The sequence below is a fragment of the Oncorhynchus clarkii genome, unplaced genomic scaffold (genome assembly GCF_045791955.1).
Source record: "Oncorhynchus clarkii lewisi isolate Uvic-CL-2024 unplaced genomic scaffold, UVic_Ocla_1.0 unplaced_contig_1649_pilon_pilon, whole genome shotgun sequence".
In the NCBI taxonomy this organism is placed as follows: Eukaryota; Metazoa; Chordata; class Actinopteri; order Salmoniformes; family Salmonidae; genus Oncorhynchus; species Oncorhynchus clarkii.
The window spans coordinates 80,001-103,425 of record NW_027258032.1 but is presented as its reverse complement, the minus strand read 5'-3'; the positions used below and the strand labels follow the sequence as shown (position 1 = coordinate 103,425).

The following is a 23,425-nucleotide window of genomic DNA, read 5'->3' as shown; positions in this document are numbered from 1 at the left end:
CATAACACACATACAATCACCAACACATAACTAACATACAATCACCAACACATAACACACATACAATCACCGACACATAACACACATACAATCACCGACACATAACTAACATACAATCACCAACACATAACTAACATACAATCACCAACACATAACTAACATACAATCACCAACACATAACACACATACAATCACCAACACATAACACACATACAATCACCAACACATAACACACATACAATCACCAACACATAACTAACATACAATCACCGACACATAACTAACATACAATCACCGACACATAACACACATACAATCACCAACACATAACTAACATACAATCACCAACACATAACTAACATACAATCACCAACACATAACTAACATACAATCACCGACACATAACTAACATACAATCACCAACACATAACACACATACAATCACCAACACATAACACACATACAATCACCAACACATAACTAACATACAATCACCAACACATAACACACATACAATCACCAACACATAACACACATACAATCACCAACACATAACACACATACAATCACCAACACATAACTAACATACAATCACCAACACATAACACACATACAATCACCAACACATAACACACATACAATCACCAACACATAACTAACATACAATCACCAACACATAACACACATACAATCACCAACACATAACACACATACAATCACCAACACATAACTAACATACAATCACCAACACATAACACACATACAATCACCAACACATAACACACATACAATCACCAACACATAACACACATACAATCACCAACACATAACTAACATACAATCACCAACACATAACACACATACAATCACCAACACATAACTAACATACAATCACCGACACATAACTAACATACAATCACCAACACATAACACACATACAATCACCGACACATAACACACATACAATCACCAACACATAACACACATACAATCACCAACACATAACTAACATACAATCACCAACACATAACACACATACAATCACCAACACATAACACACATACAATCACCGACACATAACTAACATACAATCACCAACACATAACACACATACAATCACCAACACATAACACACATACAATCACCGACACATAACTAACATACAATCACCAACACATAACTAACATACAATCACCAACACATAACTAACATACAATCACCAACACATAACACACATACAATCACCAACACATAACACACATACAATCACCGACACATAACACACATACAATCACCAACACATAACACACATACAATCACCGACACATAACACACATACAATCACCGACACATAACACACATACAATCACCAACACATAACTAACATACAATCACCAACACATAACACACATACAATCACCAACACATAACACACATACAATCACCGACACATAACTAACATACAATCACCAACACATAACACACATACAATCACCAACACATAACACACATACAATCACCGACACATAACTAACATACAATCACCAACACATAACTAACATACAATCACCAACACATAACTAACATACAATCACCAACACATAACACACATACAATCACCAACACATAACACACATACAATCACCAACACATAACACACATACAATCACCGACACATAACTAACATACAATCACCGACACATAACTAACATACAATCACCAACACATAACTAACATACAATCACCAACACATAACACACATACAATCACCAACACATAACACACATACAATCACCAACACATAACACACATACAATCACCAACACATAACACACATACAATCACCAACACATAACACACATACAATCACCAACACATAACACACATACAATCACCAACACATAACACACATACAATCACCAACACATAACACACATACAATCACCAACACATAACACACATACAATCACCAACACATAACACACATACAATCACCAACACATAACACACATACAATCACCAACACATAACACACATACAATCACCAACACATAACACACATACAATCACCAACACATAACACACATACAATCACCAACACATAACACACATACAATCACCAACACATAACACACATACAATCACCAACACATAACACACATACAATCACCAACACATATCACACATACAATCACCGACACATAACAAACATACAATCACCGACACATAACACACATACAATCACCGACACATAACTAACATACAATCACCGACACATAACACACATACAATCACCGACACATAACAAACATACAATCACCGACACATAACACACATACAATCACCGACACATAACTAACATGCAATCACCGACACATAACTAACATGCAATCACCGACACATAACTAACATACAATCACCGACACATAACTAACATACAATCACCGACACATAACTAACATACAATCACCGACACATAACTAACATACAATCACCGACACATAACACACATACAATCACCGACACATAACTAACATACAATCACCGACACATAACTAACATACAATCACCAACACATAACTAACATACAATCACCGACACATAACTAACATACAATCACCGACACATAACTAACATACAATCACCAACACATAACACACATACAATCACCGACACATAACTAACATACAATCACCAACACATAACACACATACAATCACCAACACATAACACACATACAATCACCGACACATAACTAACATACAATCACCAACACATAACACACATACAATCACCGACACATAACTAACATACAATCACCAACACATAACACACATACAATCACCAACACATAACTAACATACAATCACCAACACATAACACACATACAATCACCAACACATAACACACATACAATCACCGACACATAACACACATACAATCACCGACACATAACACACATACAATCACCAACACATAACACACATACAATCACCGACACATAACACACATACAATCACCAACACATAACAAACATACAATCACCGACACATAACTAACATACAATCACCGACACATAACTAACATACAATCACCAACACATAACACACATACAATCACCAACACATAACACACATACAATCACCAACACATAACACACATACAATCACCGACACATAACTAACATACAATCACCAACACATAACACACATACAATCACCAACACATAACACACATACAATCACCGACACATAACACACATACAATCACCGACACATAACACACATACAATCACCAACACATAACACACATACAATCACCGACACATAACAAACATACAATCACCGACACATAACACACATACAATCACCGACACATAAACCACATACAATCACCAACACATAACTAACATACAATCACCAACACATAACTAACATACAATCACCGACACATAACACACATACAATCACCGACACATAACTAACATACAATCACCAACACATAACTAACATACAATCACCAACACATAACACACATACAATCACCAACACATAACACACATACAATCACCAACACATAACACACATACAATCACCGACACATAACTAACATACAATCACCAACACATAACTAACATACAATCACCAACACATAACACACATACAATCACCAACACATAACACACATACAATCACCGACACATAACTAACATACAATCACCAACACATAACTAACATACAATCACCAACACATAACACACATACAATCACCAACACATAACGCACATACAATCACCAACACATAACACACATACAATCACCGACACATAACTAACATACAATCACCAACACATAACACACATACAATCACCAACACATAACTAACATACAATCACCGACACATAACTAACATACAATCACCGACACATAACACACATACAATCACCGACACATAACACACATACAATCACCAACACATAACTAACATACAATCACCGACACATAACACACATACAATCACCGACACATAACACACATACAATCACCGACACATAACACACATACAATCACCGACACATAACAAACATACAATCACCGACACATAACACACATACAATCACCGACACATAACACACATACAATCACCGACACATAACACACATACAATCACCGACACATAACAAACATACAATCACCGACACATAACACACATACAATCACCGACACATAACTAACATACAATCAGCGACAAGGACATGAGGGGAAACAGAGGGTTAAATACACAACATGTCATTGATGGGATTGGAACCAGGTGTGAACGAAGACAAGACAAAACAAATGGAAAATGAAAAAATTGGATCAACGATGGCTAGAAGGCCGGTGACGTCTACCGCCGAACAAGGAGAGGGACCGACTTCGGTGAAAGTCGTGACATTTGCGACCAAGCTTTAACTTCCTGACTGATGTCTTGAGATGTTGCCTCAAAACATCCACATTTTTCTCCTCCCTCATGATGCCATCTGTTTTGTGAAGTGCACTAGTCCCTCCTGCAGCAAAGCACCCCCACAACATGATGCTGCCACCCCCGTTCTTCCAAACATAACGATGGTCATTATGGCCAAACAGTTCTATTTTCTTTCATCAGACCAGAGGACATTTCTAAAAAAAAGTATGATCTTTGTACCCATGTGCAATTGCAAACCATAATCAGGTTTTTTTAGGCAGTTTTGGAGCAGTGGCTTTTTCCAAAGTACGTTAATCTCAAGGAGACAGAACGCGTCTCCTTCCTGAGCGGTATGACGGCTGCGTGGTCCCATGGTGTTTATACTTGTGTACTTTTGCTTGTACAGATGAACGTGGTACCTTCAGGTGTTTGAAAATTGCTCCCAAGAATGAACCAGACTTGTGGAAGTCTACAATGTTTTTGTGGTTTTGGCTGTTTTCTTTTGATTTTCCCATGATGTCAAGCAAAGAGGCAGTTTGAAGGTAGGCCTTGAAATACATCCACAGGTACACCTCCTATTGACTCAGATGATGTTAATTAGCCTATCAGATGCATCTAAAGCCATAACATAATTTTCTGGAATTTTCCAAGCTGTTTAAAGGCACAGTCAACTTAGTGTATGTAAACTTCTGACCCACTGGAATTGTGATACAGTGAATTATAAGTGAAATAATCTGTCTGTAAACAATTGTTGGAAAAACAACTTGTGTCATGCACAAAGTAGATGTCCTAACCGACTTGGCAAAACTATAGTTTGGTAACAAGACATTTGTGGAGTGGTTGAAAAACAAGTTTTAATGACTCCAACCTAAGTGTATTTAAACTTCCTATTTCAACTCTACATTAACATATACTGTAGGATTATATATAATATACATTAATGTATATGATTATATATAATATACCTTAACATATAGGATTATATATAATATACATTAACATATAGGAGTATATATAATACACATTAACATATAGGATTGTATATACTATACACTAACATATAGGAGTATATACAGTATAATATATACATTAACATATATAATTATATATAATATACATTAACATTTAGGATTATATATAATATACATTAACATATAGGATTATATATAATATACATTAACATATAGGATTATATATAATGTACATTAACATATAGGATTATATACAGTATAATATATACATTAACATATAGGATTATATACAGTATAATATACATTAACATATAGGATTATATATAATATACATTAACATATAGGATTATATATAATGTACATTAACATATAGGATTATATACAGTATGATATATACATTAACATATAGGATTATATACAGTATAATATATACATTAACATATAGGATTATATACAGTATAATATACATTAACATTTAGGATTATATATAATATACATTAACATATAGGAGTATATATAATATACATTAACAGGTGTCAATCATAACGTTAGATGGGGTTTTAACTGATCGTCCCCTCCCTCTCTCCATCTCTCTCCAACTCTCTCCATCTCTCCATCTCTCTCTCATCTCTCCATCTCATCTCTCCATCTCTCTCCAACTCTCTCATCTCTCCCCGTCTCTCTCCGTCTCTCTCTCATCTCTCAATCTCTCTCCATCTCTCCCCATCTCTCTCCATCTATCTCCATCTCTCTCATCTCTCCCCGTCTCTCTCCATCTTTCTCCATCTCTCTCCAACTCCCTCATCTCTCCCCGTCTCTCTCCGTCTCTCTCTCATCTCTCAATCTCACTCCATCTCTCCCCATCTCTCTCATCTCTCCATCTCTCCATCTCTATCATCTATCAATCTCTCTCCATCTCTCTCATATCTCCCCGTCACTCTCATCTATCTATCCATGTCTCTCCATCTCTCTATCTCTCTCCATCTCTTTCTCCATCTCTCTCTCCATCTTTCTCCATCTCATCTCTCCATCTCTCTCCATCTCATCTCTCAATCTCTCTCCATCTCTCTCCATCTCTTTCTCCATCTCTCTCTCCATCTCTCTCCATCTCATCTCTCCATCTCATCTCTCCATCTCATCTCTCCATCTCTCTCCATCTCATCTCTCCATCTCTCTCCACCTGTAGTTTTGTAGGCTGGGACCTGCAGCACATCATAACATTAGATGCTGTGGAGGAAGACAGTAAGAGTCAAATCATGTTGAAGAAGGTCCAATCCCCGGTGGTTCTGTTGTACTGCTCTAAAGACGAGGGAGTCTTTATCCTGGAGGAGGCTCGCTCCCTGGGCCTCACCGGGTTCGGATACATCTGGATCGTCTCCAGCCTGACCTCCGGCACCACCGAGACGGTACCCGAGGAGTTCCCCTCGGGCATGGTGTCCGTCTCCTCTGAGGACTGGGACTACCCTCTGGAGGCGCGGGTGAGGGACGGGCTGGGCATCATCACGTCCGCTGCCTCCGCCATGCTGGAGGAGTACGGCGAAATACCTGAAGCGAGGACTTCCTGTTACGGGACACAGCCGGAGAAGCCTTCCAAGGTTCCTCCTCTCGCTCTGCACAAGTAAGACATGGAGACGGTGTGTGCGTGTGTGTGTGTGTGTGTGTGTGTGTGTGGGTGTGGGTGTGTGTGTGAATTGCTGTTACCTGCTTTCTCATGGTACTAGTTTGTCTCCTAACTGCCTAGCAACTTGTTCCCGAGACAGGCAACGTGTTCTGTGCTGAGACAGAGAGAGAGAGAGAGAGAGAGAGAGAGAGAGAGAGAGAGAGAGCGAGAGAGAGAGAGAGAGAGTGGAGGAAGAGGAGAGGACAGAGAAGAGAGAGAGAGAGAGAGAGAGACCACCTGGTCTAGTGATCTCCAAATCTAAAGGAGGGCTTGATGAGCCATCTCTCCTCTCTCTTTCTGTTCAACTCCTCTTCTCTCATCCTGTCTTCACTCAGCTCACAGCAGGGGAAAGTTGTTGCAGGTCCTGCCAGGTGTGTTTGTGTGTGTGTGTGTGTGTGTGTGTGTGTGTGTGTGTGTGTGTGTGTGTGTGTGCCAGCCCAGGGTCTGCCCACCCATCTGCCTGACGAGGGAGTCGGCGGAGAGGGGGGAGAGAGGGGTGTGAAGATAGAAAGGGAGAGGACGAGGGAGGATGGAAAGAGCAGGAATAGTAGAACAGAGTCGTGAGAAAAGAGGACAGGAAGTAGACTACAGCTGTGAGGGATTGGCAGAACATAGTCTGGAAGAGAGAGAAGCAGAACATAGTCTGGAAGAGAGAGAAGCAGAACAGAACAGAGGAGAGGAGAGGAGAGGAGAGGAGAGGAGAGGAGAGGAGAGGAGGGGAGAGGAGAGGACAGGAAGTAGACTACAGCTGTGAGGGATTGGCAGAACAGAATCTGGAAGAGAGAGAAAAAGAACAGAAGAGAACAGAACAGAGGAGAGAAGAGGAGAGGAGAGGAGAGGAGAGGAGAGGAGAGGAGGGGAGAGGAGAGGACAGGAAGTAGACTACAGCTGTGAGGGATAGGCAGAACAGAATCTGGAAGAGAGAGAAGCAGAACATAGTCTGGAAGAGAGAGAAGCAGAACATAGTCTGGAAGAGAGAGAAGCAGAACAGAACAGAACAGAGGAGAGGAGAGGAGAGGAGAGGAGAGGAGAGGAGAGGAGAGGAGAGGAGAGGAGAGGAGAGGAGAGGACAATGAGTTTGAGAAGAGGGTTAGATGTGTTGTCCAGTCCAGTCCCATCTCTCTAGGGTTAGATGGTAGTACTATGTGTTGTCTAGTCCCATCTCTCTAGGGTTAGATGGTAGTACTCTGTGTTGAAGCTGTACAGTCCCATCTCTCTAGGGTTAGATGGTAGTACTCTGTGTTGAAGCTGTACAGTCCCATCTCTCTACTGTACAGCCAGCTGACCTATTTCCCAGCATGCCTATCAGCCCGAGGTGGTTTCACAGATGATGGCGGGACACAGATGGTGCTGTTGCGGGTCAGAGACCTCAGCCAATAGGAGTACAGGTCCAAGACACGGTGTGACCTGATTGGCTGTGTTAGGTCAGAGAATGTAGCCAAGGCAGTTAGATCACATGAGATGTCAGGGGAGAGGAGAAAGACCACTGGAGAGAGAGAAGGGGAGGATAGGGGGGAGGGGGAAGGTAGTGAGGGAGGGAGGGAGGGAGGGAGGGAGGGAGGGAGGGAGGGAGGGAGGGAGGGAGGTAGAGAGAGAGGGGGAATGTAGTGAGGGAGCGAGAGGGAGGGAGGGAGAGAGGGAGGGAGGGATGGAGGGAGGGAGAGAGGGGGAAGGAGGGAGAGAAGGAGAGAAAGAGAGAGAGAGAGAGAGAGAGAGAGAGAGAGAGGGAGAGGGAGAGAGAGTGGGAAGGTAGTGAGGGAGGGAGAGAGAGTGGGAAGGTAGTGAGGGAGGGAGAGAGAGTGGGGAGGTAGGGAGGGAGGGAGAGAGAGTGGGAAGGTAGTGAGGGAGAGAGAGTGGGAAGGTAGTGAGAGAGAGAGTGGGAAGGTAGTGAGGGAGGGAGAGAGAGTGGGAAGGTAGTGTGGGAGGGAGAGAGAGTGGGAAGGTAGTGAGGGAGAGAGAGTGGAAAGGTAGTGAGGGAGGGAGAGAGAGTGGGAAGGTAGTGAGGGCGGGAGAGAGAGTGGGAAGGTAGTGAGGTAGGGAGAGAGAGTGGGAAGGTAGCGAGGGAGGGAGAGAGAGTGGGAAGGTAGTGAGGGAGAGAGAGTGGGAAGGTAGTGAGGTAGGGAGAGAGCGTGGGAAGGTAGTGAGGGAGGGAGAGAGAGTGGGAAGGTAGTGAGGGAGAGAGAGTGGGAAGGTAGTGAGAGAGAGAGTGGGAAGGTAGTGAGGGAGGGAGAGAGAGTGGGAAGGTAGTGAGGGAGGGAGAGAGAGTGGGAAGGTAGTGCGGGAGGGAGAGAGAGTGGGAAGGTAGTGAGGGAGGGAGAGAGAGTGGGAAGGTAGTGAGGTAGGGAGAGAGAGTGGGAAGGTAGTGAGGGAGGGAGAGAGAGTGGGAAGGTAGTGAGGGAGAGAGAGTGGGAAGGTAGTGAGGGAGAGAGAGTGGGAAGGTAGTGAGAGAGAAAGAGTGGGAAGGTAGTGAGAGAGAGGAAGTGGGAAGGTAGTGAGGGAGGGAGAGAGAGTGGGAAGGTAGTGAGAGAGAGAGAGTGGGAAGGTAGTGAGAGAGAGAGTGGGAAGGTAGTGAGGGAGGGAGAGAGAGTGGGAAGGTAGTGAGGGAGGGAGAGAGAGTGGGAAGGTAGTGAGGGAGAGAGAGTGGAACGGTTGTGAGGGAGGGAGAGAGAGTGGGAGGGTCGTGAGGGAGGGAGAGAGAGTGGGAAGGTAGTGAGGTAGGGAGAGAGAGTGGGAAGGTAGCGAGGGAGGGAGAGAGAGTGGGAAGGTAGTGAGGGAGAGAGAGTGGGAAGGTAGTGAGGTAGGGAGAGAGCGTGGGAAGGTAGTGAGGGAGGGAGAGAGAGTGGGAAGGTAGTGAGGGAGAGAGAGTGGGAAGGTAGTGAGAGAGAGAGTGGGAAGGTAGTGAGGGAGGGAGAGAGAGTGGGAAGGTAGTGAGGGAGGGAGAGAGAGTGGGAAGGTAGTGCGGGAGGGAGAGAGAGTGGGAAGGTAGTGAGGGAGGGAGAGAGAGTGGGAAGGTAGTGAGGTAGGGAGAGAGAGTGGGAAGGTAGTGAGGGAGGGAGAGAGAGTGGGAAGGTAGTGAGGGAGAGAGAGTGGGAAGGTAGTGAGGGAGAGAGAGTGGGAAGGTAGTGAGAGAGAAAGAGTGGGAAGGTAGTGAGAGAGAGGAAGTGGGAAGGTAGTGAGGGAGGGAGAGAGAGTGGGAAGGTAGTGAGAGAGAGAGAGTGGGAAGGTAGTGAGAGAGAGAGAGTGGGAAGGTAGTGAGAGAGGGAGAGAGAGTGGGAAGGTAGTGATAGAGGGAGAGAGAGTGGGAAGGTAGTGAGAGAGAGAGAGTGGGAAGGTAGTGAGAGAGAGGGAGTGGGAAGGTAGTGAGGGAGGGAGAGAGACTGGGAAGGTGGTGAGGGAGAGAGAGTGGGAAGGTAGTGAGAGAGAGAGAGTGGGAAGGTAGTGAGAGAGAGAGAGTGGGAAGGTAGTGAGAGAGAGAGAGTGGGAAGGTAGTGAGGGAGGGAGAGAGAGTGGGAAGGTAGTGAGGGAGGGAGAGAGAGTGGGAAGGTAGTGAGGGAGGGAGAGGGAGTGGGAAGGTAGTGAGGGAGGGAGAGAGAGTGGGAAGGTAGTGAGGAAGGGAGAGAGAGTGGGAAGGTAGTGAGGGAGAGAGAGTGGGAAGGTAGTGAGGTAGGGAGAGAGAGTGGGAAGGTAGTGAGGTAGGGAGAGAGAGTGGGAAGGTAGTGAGGGAGAGAGAGTGGGAAGTTAGTGAGGTTGGGAGAGAGAGTGCGAAGGTAGTGAGGTTGGGAGAGAGAGTGGGAAGGTTGTGAGGTTGGGAGAGAGAGTGGGAAGGTAGTGAGAGAGAGAGATTGGGAAGGTAGTGAGGGAGAGAGAGTGGGAAGGTAGTGAGGGAGAGAGAGTGGGAAGGAATTGAGAGAGAGAGAGTGGGAAGGTAGTGAGGTTGGGAGAGAGAGTGGGAAGGTAGTGAGGGAGGGAGAGAGAGTGGGAAGGTAGTGAGGTAGTGAGAGAGAGTGGGAAGGTAGTGAGGGAGGGAGAGGGAGTGGGAAGGTAGTGAGGGAGGGAGAGAGAGTGGGAAGGTAGTGAGGGAGGGAGAGAGAGTTGGAAGGTAGTGAGGGAGGGAGAGAGAGTGGAAGGTAGTGAGGGAGGGAGAGAGAGTGGGAAGGTAGTGAGAGAGAGAGAGAGTGGGAAGGTAGTGAGGGAGGGAGAGGGAGTGGGAAGGTAGTGAGGATGGGAGAGTGGGAAGGTAGTGAGGGAGAGAGGGGGAAGGTAGTGAGGTAGGGAGAGAGAGTGGGAAGGTAGTGAGGGAGGGAGAGAGTGGGAAGGTAGTGAGGGAGGGAGAGGGAGTGGGAAGGTAGTGAGGGAGGGAGAGTGGGAAGGTAGTGAGGGAGAGAGGGGGAAGGTAGTGAGGTAGGGAGAGAGAGTGGGAAGGTAGTGAGGGAGGGAGAGAGAGTGGGAAGGTAGTGAGGGAGGGAGAGGGAGTGGGAAGGTAGTGAGGGAGGGAGAGAGAGTGGGAAGGTAGTGAGGGAGGGAGAGAGAGTGGGAAGGTAGTGAGAGAGAGAGAGTGGGAAGGTAGTGAGGGAGAGAGGGGGAAGGTAGTGAGGTAGGGATAGAGAGTGGGAAGGTAGTGAGGGAGGGAGAGAGTGGGAAGGTAGTCAGGGAGAGAGGGAGAGGGAGTGGGAGGTAGTGAAGGAGCGAGGGAGAGAGAGTGGGAAGGTAGTGAGGGATGGAGAGAGAGTGGGAAGGTAGTGAGAGAGAGAGAGTAGGAAGGTAGTGAGGGAGAGAGAGTGGGAAGGTAGTGAGGTAGGGAGAGAGAGTGGGAAGGTAGTGAGGGAGGGAGAGAGTGGGAAGGTAGTGAGGGAGAGAGGGAGAGGGAGTGGGAGGTAGTGAAGGAGCGAGGGAGAGAGAAGCAGCTGCAGCTTGGTCTATAGGGAGTGGAGTTCATGCAGTGTGTGAATGTGTGAATGTGTCTGTTGGACAGGGGAGTCTCAGGATTGTGTAGTAAGAGACCTGCTGTTAACTCACACTAGACTGACTTGTTACTTATCATCCCATCTGATTACATAGTAGCTGTCTTGTCTGCATCGAACTGAGGAGCTAGCTAACTAGGCTAACGGAGCCATAACATTACTGCACTTCACACCTAGCTAACTAGGCAAACATTACTGCACTTCTCACCTAGCCAACTAGGCTAACATTACTGCACTTCTCACCTAGCTAACTAGGCTAACAGAGCCAATACATTACTGCACTTCTCACCTAGCTAACTAGGCTAACATTACTGCACTTCCCACCTAGCTAACTAGGCTAACGGAGCCATAACATTACTGCACTTCTCACCTAGCTAACTAGGCTAACATTACTGAACTTCTCACCTAGCTAACTAGGCTAACATTACTGCACTTCCCACCTAGCTAACTAGGCTAACGAAGCCATAACATTACTGCACTTCCCACCTAGCTAACTAGGCTAACATTACTGCACTTCTCACCTAGCTAACTAGGCTAATGGAGCCATAACATTACTGCACTTCTCACCTAGCTAACTAGGCTAACATTACTGCACTTCTCACCTAGCTAACTAGGCTAACGGAGCCGTAACATTACTGCACTTCTCACCTAGCTAACTAGGCTAACATTACTGCACTTCTCACCTAGCTAACTAGGCTACCATTACTGCACTTCTCACCTAGCTAACTAGGCTAACATTACTGCACTTCTCACCTAGCTAACTAGGCTAACATTACTGCACTTCTCACCTAGCTAACTAGGCTAACGGAGCCATAACATTACTGCACTTCTCACCTAGCTAACTAGGCTAACATTACTGCACTTCTCACCTAGCTAACTAGGCTAACATTACTGCACTTCTCACCTAGCTCACCACGCAAAAAAAAATAATAATGTTTTATTTAACTAGACAAGTCAATTAATTACAAAATCTTATTTAGAATGACGGGCTACTCAGGCAAAACCCAGACGACGCTGTGCCAATTGTGCGCCGCCCTATGGGACTCCCATTCCCAAGCCTGTTGTGATTCAGCCTTGGATTCGAACCGGGGTCTGTAGTGATGCCTCTAGCTCTGAGATGCAGTGCCTTAGACCGCTGCGCCCCTCGGGATCCCTAACGGAGGCGTAAGGTTACTGCTGTCCTCACCATGCTTCAGTTAAATACACATAGCACCTCCATTCAGATTCCAGCCTAAATAACAGCCTTCCTGTTGACTTCTGACTCGTTATCAGATTCCAGCCTAAATAACAGCCTTCCTGTTGCCTTCTGACTCAGTATCAGATTCCAGCCTAAATAACAGCCTTCCTGTTGACTTCTGACTCAGTATCAGATTCCAGCCTAAATAACAGCCTTCCTGTTGACTTCTGACTCATTATCAGATTCCAGCCTAAATAACAGCCTTCCTGTTGACTTCTGACTCATTATCAGATTCTAGCCTATATCAAATGGATTTATTTGACTTTTTTAAAATATAGATGTTGGAAAGGCTTGCGTCAGTAGCTTGTAGGCTGCGTGTGGAAGCCAGGAGACGACAGGTGATTTACAGCCAAATGTTCCTTGATGACAGGTTTACAACCCCTCACCTTACTGCACTGAGTACTGAATCTTAACACAATTTACACCTTGGAGAGAGACAGAGACAGAGAGACAGAGAGAAAGAGAGACAGAGAGAGAGAGAGAGAGAGAGAGAGAGAGAGAGAGAGAGAGAGAGTGTGTGTGGGAGTAGGACAGGTGTTAGACTTTAGCCCTCTTATTTCAGCGCAGGGGAACCAGAATTACCTGTCAACGTGAAAGGCGTAACACACACACACACACACACACACACACACAAAACAAACAGTACACAGGATGATATCATAGTCTGGGTTTAGAACTGGCCTGTCCTCCTCCACCTCCTCCTCTGTTCATACCTCCTCCTCCTCTGTTCATACCTCATCCTCATCCTCCTCTACTCTGTTCATACCTCCTCCTCCTCCTCTACTCTGTTCATACCTCCTCCTCCCCCTCTGTTCATACCTCCTCCTCCTCCTCCTCTACTCTGTTCATACCTCCTCCTCCACTCTGTTCATACCTCCTCCTCCTCTTCCTCCTCCTCCTCTACTTTACTCTGTTCATACTTCCTCCTCCGCCTCCTCCTTTCTCCTCTACTCTGTCCATACCTCCTCCTCCTCCTCTAGACTGTTCATACCTCCTCCCCCTCCTCCTCATCTACTCTGTCCATACCTCCTCCTCCTCCTCCTCCTCCTCCTCTAGACTGTTCATACCTCCTCCCCCTCCTCCTCCTCTACTCTGTCTATACCTCCTCCTCTAGACTGTTCATACCTCCTCCTCCTCCACCTCCTCTACTCTGTTCATACCTCCTCCTCTTCCTCCTCCTCCTCCTCCTCTACTCTGTTCATACCTCCTCCTCCTCCTCTACTCTGTTCATACCTCCTCTTCCTCCTCTACTCTGTTCATACCTCATCTTCCTCCTCCTCCTCTTCCTCCTCATCTACTCTGTTCATACCTCCTCCTCCTCCTCCTCCTCCTCCACTACTCTGTTCATACCTCCTCCTCCTCCTCTACTCTGTCCATACCTCATCTTCCTCCTCCTCTTCCTCCTCCACTACTCTGTTCATACCTCCTCCTCCTCCTCCTCCTCCTCCTCTACTCTGTTCATACCTCCTCCTCCTCCTCCTCCTCTACTCTGTTCATACCTCCTCCTCCTCCTCTACTCTGGACATACCTCCTCTTCCTCCTCCTCCTCCTCTACTCTGTTCATACCTCCTCCTCGTCCTCCTCCTCTACTCTGTTCATACCTCCTCCTCCTCTACTCTGCTCATACCTCCTCCTCCTCCTCTACTCTGTTCATACCTCCTCCTCGTCCTCCTCTACTCTGTTCATACCTCCTCCTCCTCCTCTACTCTGGACATACCTCCTCTTCCTCCTCCTCCTCCTCCTCCTCCTCTCTCTTCCCTCTCTCTCTCTCTCTCTCCCTCTCTCTCTCTCTCTCTCTCTCTCTCTCTCTCCATGTCCTTTCCTCTCTCCATCCATCTCTCTGTAGCCTGTAGGAGTAGAGGTATGTCATATGTCCTTTGTCACTGTATGTTAGTGTGACGTTCTGTTCTGCACTCTACTGCCTCTGGTACACACACACACACACACACACACACACACACACACACACACACACACACACACACACACACACACACACACACACACACACACACACACACACACACACACACACACACACAGAGAGAGACAGAGGAGAGGACAGTATATATACAGGACAGAACAGGGCAGGCAGAGAGGAGAGGACAGTATACAGTGGAGAGAACAAGTATTTGATACACTGCCGATGTTGCAGGTTTTCCTACTTACAAAGCATGTAGGGGTCTGTAATTTTTTTAAATCATAGGTACACTTCAACTTTGAGAGACAGAATCTAAAACAAAAATCCAGAAAATCACATTGTATGATTTTTAAGTAATTCATTTGCATTTTATTGCATGACATAAGTATTTGATCACCTACCAACCAGTAAGAATTCCGGCTCTCACAGACCTGTTAGTTTTTCTTTAAGAAGCCCTCCTGTTCTCCACTCATTACCTGTATTAACTGCATCTGTTTGAACTCATTACCTGTATAAAAGACATTTGTCCACACACTCAATCAAACAGACTCCAACCTCTCCACAATGGCCAAGACCAGAGAGCTGTGTAAGGACATCAGGGATACAATTGTAGACCTGCACAAGGCTGGGATGGGCTACAGGACAATAGGCAAGCAGTTTGGTGAGAAGGCAACAACTGTTGGCACAATTATTAGAAAATGGAAGAAGTTCAAGGTGACAGTCAATCACCCTCGGTCTGGGGCTCCATGCAAGATCTCACCTCGTGGGGCATCAATGATCATGAGGAAGGTGAGGGATCAGCCCAGAACTACACGACAGGACCTGGTCAATGACCTGAAGAGAACTGGGACCACAGTCTCAAAGAAAACCATTAGTAACACACTACGCCGTCATGGATTAAAATCCTGCAGCACACACAAGGTCCCCCTGCTCAAGCCAGCGCATGTCCAGGCCCATCTGAAGTTTGCCAATAACCATCTGGATGATCCAGAGGAGGAATGGGAGAAGGTCATGTGGTCTGATGAGACAAAAATAGAGCTTTTTGGTCTAAACTCCACTCGCCGTGTTTGGAGGAAGAAGAAGGATGAGTACAACCCCAAGAACACCATCCCAACCGTGAAGCATGGAGGTGGAAACATCATTCTTTGGGGATGCTTTTCTGCAAAGGGGACAGGACGACTGCACCGTATTGAGGGGAGGATGGATGGGGCCATGTATCGCGAGATCTTGGCCAACAACCTCCTTCCCTCAGTAAGAGCATTGAAGATGGGTCATGGCTGGGTCTTCCAGCATGACAACGACCCGAAACACACAGCCAGGGCAACTAAGGAGTGGCTCCGTAAGAAGCATCACAAGGTCCTGGAGTGGCCTAACCAGTCTCCAGACCTGAACCTAATAGAACATCTTTGAAGGGAGCTGGAAGTCCGTATTGCCCAGCGACAGCCCCGAAACCTGAAGGATCTGGAGAAGGTCTGTATGGAGGAGTGGGCCAAAATCCCTGCTGCAGTGTGTGAAAACCTGGTCAAGAACTACAGGAAACATATGATGTCTGTAATTGCAAACAAAGGTTTCTGTACCAAATATTAAGTTCTGCTTTTCTGATGTATCAAATACTTATGTCATGCAATAAAATGCAAATTAATTACTTAAAAATCATACAATGTGATTTTCTGGATTTTTGAGGACAGTATATATACAGGACAGGACAGTATATATACAGGACAGGACAGTATATATACAGGACAGGACAGGACAGGACAGTATATATACAGGACAGGACAGTATATATACAGGACATTATATATACAGGACAGGACAGTCTATATACAGGACAGGACAGGACAGGACAGTATATATACAGGACAGGACAGGCAGAGAGGAGAGGACAGTATATATATACAGGACAGGACAGTATATATACAGGACAGGCAGAGAGGAGAGGACAGTATACAGTGCCTTGCGAAAGTATTCGGCCCCCTTGAACTTTGCAACCTTTTGCCACATTTCAGGCTTCAAACATAAAGTTATAAAACTGTATTTTTTTGTGAAGAATCAACAACAAGTGGGACACAATCATGAAGTGGAACGACATTTATTGGATATTTCAAACTTTTTTAACAAATCAAAAACTGAAAAATTGGGCGTGCAAAATTATTCAGCCCCTTTACTTTCAGTGCAGCAAACTCTCTCCAGAAGTTCAGTGAGGATCTCTGAATGATCCAATGTTGACCTAAATGACTAATGATGATAAATACAATCCACCTGTGTGTAATCAAGTCTCCGTATAAATGCACCTGCACTGTGATAGTCTCAGAGGTCCGTCAAAAGCGCAGAGAGCATCATGAAGAACAAGGAACACACCAGGCAGGTCCGAGATACTGTTGTGAAGAAGTTTAAAGCCGGATTTGGATACAAAAAGATTTCCCAAGCTTTAAACATCCCAAGGAGCACTGTGCAAGCGATAATATTGAAATGGAAGGAGTATCAGACCACTGCAAATCTACCAAGACCTGGCCGTCCCTCTAAACTTTCAGCTCATACAAGGAGAAGACTGATCAGAGATGCAGCCAATAGGCCCATGATCACTCTGGATGAAATGCAGAGATCTACAGCTGAGGTGGGAGACTCTGTCCATAGGACAACAATCAGTCGTATATTGCACAAATCTGGCCTTTATGGAAGAGTGGCAAGAAGAAAGCCATTTCTTAAAGATATCCATAAAAAGTGTTGTTTAAAGTTTGCCACAAGCCACCTGGGAGACACACCAAACATGTGGAAGAAGGTGCTCTGGTCAGATGAAACCAAAATTGAACTTTTTGGCAACAATGCAAAACGTTATGTTTGGCGTAAAAGCAACACAGCTCATCATCCTGTAGGCTGTAAATATAAATGTATAAAAAACGTAAATAAAATATATCTTATTTCCTGAGTTCTCCTAATTTTTTTTTTTTAAATAATTTGTATAATATAATATAATTTCCTAATTTATTTTATTTTTTAACATTTGAGAGCACCAATGCTACCTTCAGACAGTTTGTTTTTTAAGTTAGAGCCCTGTGTGATAACACCAACTGTCTCTATCCATCCCGTGGTGTTTGTCATTGATAACATCATAAATCAGGGTTGTGTGACAGCATTTTGTCAACACTACAGATAAATGACTGGACCGATTCATCATTGTCTACTGACCTGTCTGATATCTGGGTGGTTACTAATCTTTGGTGTAGATGTATTGTGGTGTGAATATCTTGGTATTTGGTGTTTAGTATCTTTGGTGTTTAGTGTCTTTGGTGTTTAGTATCATTGATGTGAAGCCCCTTTGGTGTTTAGTATCTTTGGTGTTAAGTATATTTGGTGTTTGGTATCTTTGGTGTTTAATATCTTTGGTGTTTAGTGTCTTTGGTGTTTAGTATCTTTGGCGTGTAGTATATTTGGTGTTTAATATCTTTGGTGTTTAATATCTTTGGTGTGTAATATCTTTGGTGTTTAGTATCTTTGGTGTTTAGTATCATTGGTGTTTAGTATCTTTGGCGTGTAGTATATTTGGTGTTTAATATCTTTGGTGTTTAGTATCATTGGTGTTTAGTATCTTTGGCGTGTAATATCTTTGGATTTTGTATATTTTGTGTGTAGTATCTTTGGTGTTTAGTATCTTTGGTGTGTAATATCTTTGGCGTTTAGTATCTTTGGTGTTTAGTATCTATGGTGTTTAGTGTCTTTGGTGTTTAGTATCATTGGTGTTTAGTATCATTGGTGTTTAGTATCTTTGGTGTGTAATTTCTTTGGTGTTTAGTATCTTTGGTGTTTAGTATCTTTGGTGTTTAGTATCTATGGTGTGTAATATCATTGGTGTTTAGTATTTTTGGCGTGTAGTATCTTTGGTGTTTAGTATCTTTGGTGTTTAGTATCATTGGCGTGTAGTATATTTGGTGTTTAATATCTTTGGTGTTTAGTATCTTTGGTGTTCAGTATCTTTGGTGTTTAGTATCATTGGCGTGTAGTATATTTGGTGTTTAATATCTTTGGTGTTTAGTATCTTTGGTGTTTAGTATCATTGGTGTTTAGTATCTTTGGTGTGTAATTTCTTTGGTGTTTAGTATCTTTGGTGTTTAGTATCTTTGGTGTTTAGTATCTTTGGTGTTTAGTATCTATGGTGTGTAATATCATTGGTGTTTAGTATCTTTGGCGTGTAGTATCTTTGGTGTTTAGTATCATTGGTGTTTAGTATCTTTGGTGTGTAATTTCTTTGGTGTTTAGTATCTTTGGTGTTTAGTATCTTTGGTGTTTAGTATCTTTGGTGTTTAGTATCTATGGTGTGTAATATCATTGGTGTTTAGTATCTTTGGCGTGTAGTATCTTTGGTGTTTAATATCTTTGGTGTTTAGTATCTTTGGTGTTTAGTATCTTTGGTGTTTAGTATCTATGGTGTGTAATATCTTTATTGTAGTGTAGGGGTGTTAACCCCAGTGTCCTGGCTAAATTCCCAATCTGGCCCTCGAACCATCACAGTCACCTAATAATCCCCAGCTTACAATTGGCTCATTCATCCCCCCTCCTCTCCCCTGTAACTATTCCCCAGGTCGTTGCTGTAAATGAGAACGTGTTTTCAGTCAACTTACCTGGTAAAATAACAGATAAAAAAAATAATACAAAAATTGGAGAAGGGTGTATACTATATATCTGATTGGATGGGGTGTATTCTATATGTTAATACTATATATCTGATTGGATGGGGTGTATTCTATATGTTAATACTATATATCTGATTGGATGGGGTGTATTCTATATGTTAATACTATATATCTGATTGGATGGGGTGTATTCTATATGTTAATACTAGATATCTGATTGGAGGGGGTGTATTCTATATGGTAATACTATATATCTGATTGGATGGGGTGTATTCTATATGTTAATACTATATATCTGATTGGAGGGGGTGTATTCTATATGTTAATACTAGATATCTGATTGGATGGGGTGTATTCTATATGTTAATACTATATATCTGATTGGAGGGGGTGTATTCTATATGTTAATACTATATATCTGATTGGATGGGGTGTATTCTATATGTTAATACTATATATCTGATTGGATGGGGTGTATTCTATATGTTAATACTAGATATCTGATTGGAGGGGGTGTATTCTATATGTTAATACTATATATCTGATTGGATGGGGTGTATTCTATATGTTAATACTATATATCTGATTGGATGGGGTGTATTCTATATGTTATTACTATACATCTGATTGGAGGGGGTGTATTCTATATGTTAATACTAGATATCTGATTGGATGGGGTGTATTCTATATGTTAATACTATATATCTGATTGGATGGGGTGTATTCTATATGTTAATACTATATATCTGATTGGAGGGGGTGTATTCTATATGTTAATACTATATATCTGATTGGATGGGGTGTATTCTATATGTTAATACTAGATATCTGATTGGAGGGGGTGTATTCTATATGTTAATACTATACATCTGATTGGAGGGGGTGTATTCTATATGTTAATACTAGATATCTGATTGGATGGGGTGTATTCTATATGTTAATACTATATATCTGATTGGATGGGGTGTATTCTATATGTTAATACTATATATCTGATTGGATGGGGTGTATTCTATATGTTAATACTATATATCTGATTGGAGGGGGTGTATTCTATATGTTAATACTAGATATCTGATTGGATGGGGTGTATTCTATATGTTAATACTATATATCTGATTGGAGGGGGTGTATTCTATATGTTAATACTATACATCTGATTGGATGGGGTGTATTCTATATGTTAATACTATATATATGATTGGAGGGGGTGTATTCTATATGTTAATACTATATATCTGATTGGAGGGGGTGTATTCTATATATCTGATTGGAGGGGGTGTATTCTATATGCTAATACTAGATATCTGATTGGAGGGGGTGTATTCTATATGCTAATACTAGATTTCTGATTGGCTGTAGAGTCTGATCCTGCTGCTCCCTCTGTTGCTCTAACTGACTGTTAAAATCTCCTGTTCTTTCACCACTCTGCTGCAGTGTGTGTGTGTGTGTGTGTGTGTGTGTGCGTGTGCGTGTGTTTGAGTGCGTGTGTGTTGCGTGTGTGTGTGCGTGTGTGTCTGTGTGTGTTTGAGTGTGTGTGTGTGTGTGTGTGTGTGTGTGTGTGCTCTCTTAGCTATACTGCAGTATGTGAGTTCTTATCTCTTTTTCTTCATGGCTGCAGAGTGTGTGTGATGTGTGTTTGTGTGTGTGTGTGTGTGTGTGTGATGTGTGTTTGTGTGTGTTTGTGTTTGTTGCTATTCTGCAGAGTGTGTGGTGTGTGTGTGTGTGTGTGTGTGTGTTTGTTGCTGTTCTGCAGTAGCGTGTGTGTGTGAAGACCTGGTTTCTGTGTGGTGCAGTGGCCCTCCTCCAAACCACTCTGATATTTTGATCCCTCTATGTCTGGTCTAGCAGAACGCTCTTCCTCTCTCTCTGTCTCTTCATCATTCCTCTGTCTTCCTCTCTCTCTCTTCCCTCCTCCTCTCTCTCTCTTCTCATTCCTCTCTTTCTCTTCTCCTTCCTCTCTCTCTCTTCCCTCCTCCTCTCTCTCTCTTCCCTCCTCCTCTCTCTCTCTTCTCATTCCTCTCTTTCTCTTCTCCTTCCTCTCTCTCTCTTCCCTCCTCCTCTCTCTCTCTTCCCTCCTCCTCTCTCTCTCTTCTCATTCCTCTCTTTCTCTTCTCCTTCCTCTCTCTCTCTCCCATCCTCCTCTCTCTCTCTTCCCTCCTCCTCTCTCTCTCTTCTCATTCCTCTCTTTCTCTTCTCCTTCCTCTCTCTCTCTTCCCTCCTCCTCTCTCTCTCTTCCCCTTCCTCTATCTCTGTCTCTCCTTCTTCCTCTGTCTTCCTCTCTCTCTCTTCCCCTACCTCTATCTCTGTCTCTCCTTCTTCCTCTGTCTCTCTTCCCCTTCCTCTGTCTCTCTTCCCCTTCCTCTTTCTCTGTCTCTTCCCCTTCCTCTCTCTCTCTCTCTTCCCATTCCTCTGTCTTCCTCTCTCTCTCTTCCCCTTCCTCTGTCTTCCTCTCTCTCTTCCCCTTCCTCTCTCTCTCTTCCCCTTCCCCTCTCTCTCTTGCCCATCCCTCCCTCCCTCCTGCCCTCCCTCCCTCCCTCCCTCTGTCCTGCTCTATTAAAAGGCTCTCATACTATAGTCAATATACACTGAGTGTACAAAACATTAAGAACGCCTGCTCTTTCCGTGACATAGACTGACCAGGTGAATCCAGGTGAAATCTATGATCCCTTATTGATGTCACCTGTTAAATACACTTCAATCAGTGTAGATGAAGAAGGGGAGGAGACCTGGTTGAAGGAAAGATTTTTAAACCTCTAGACAATTGAGACGTGGATTGTATATGTGTGCCATTCAGAGGGTGAACTGGCAAGACAAAAATATTTAAATGCCTTTTCTTTATTTTATTTACCCTTTATTTAATAACGAGGCAAATCAGTTAAGAACAAATTCTTATTTACAATGACGACCTAGGAACAGTGGGGTTAACTGGTCTAGGAACAGTGGGTTAACTGGTCTAGGAACAGTGGGTTAACTGGTCTAGGAACAGTGGGGTTAACTGCCTTGTTCAGGGGCAGAACAACAGATTTTTTAACCTTGTCAGCTCGGGGATTTGAACTTGCAACCTTCCGGTTATATTTTTCCTAGCTAACCAACGACTGTAACGATTGATGTCAGGTCTATAGCTAATATGGCTAAAATGAGCTAGCTAGCTAGCTAACCAACGACTGTAACGATTGATGTCAGGTCTATAGCTAATATGGCTAAAATGAGCTAGCTAGCTAGCTAACCAACGACTGTAACGATTGATGTCAGGTCTATAGCTAATATGGCTAAAATGAGGTAGCTAGCTAGCTAACCAACGACTGTAACGATTGATGTCAGGTCTATAGCTAATATGGCTAAAATGAGCTAGCTAGCTAGCTAACCAACGACTGTAACGATTGATGTCAGGTCTATAGCTAATATGGCTAAAATGAGCTAGCTAGCTAGCTAACCAACGACTGTAACGATTGATGTCAGGTCTATAGCTAATATGGCTAAAATGAGCTAGCTAGCTAGCTAACCAACGACTGTAACGATTGATGTCAGGTCTATAGCTAATATGGCTAAAATGAGGTAGCTAGCTAGCTAACCAACGACTGTAACGATTGATGTCAGG

At 43.6% G+C, this 23,425-nt stretch overlaps 1 protein-coding gene across 1 annotated transcript in view; it reads left to right on the top strand.

Moving 5' to 3' along the window:
- LOC139394598 (glutamate receptor ionotropic, NMDA 2A-like) overlaps positions 1 to 23,425 on the top strand; it is an 86,736-nt gene that overhangs the window by 5,724 nt on the left and 57,587 nt on the right. Inside the window, exon 3 of the mRNA XM_071142700.1 lies at positions 6,601 to 7,032. Coding sequence (XP_070998801.1) covers positions 6,601 to 7,032 — 432 coding nt within the window. The remainder of the gene's footprint in view (positions 1 to 6,600; positions 7,033 to 23,425) is intronic.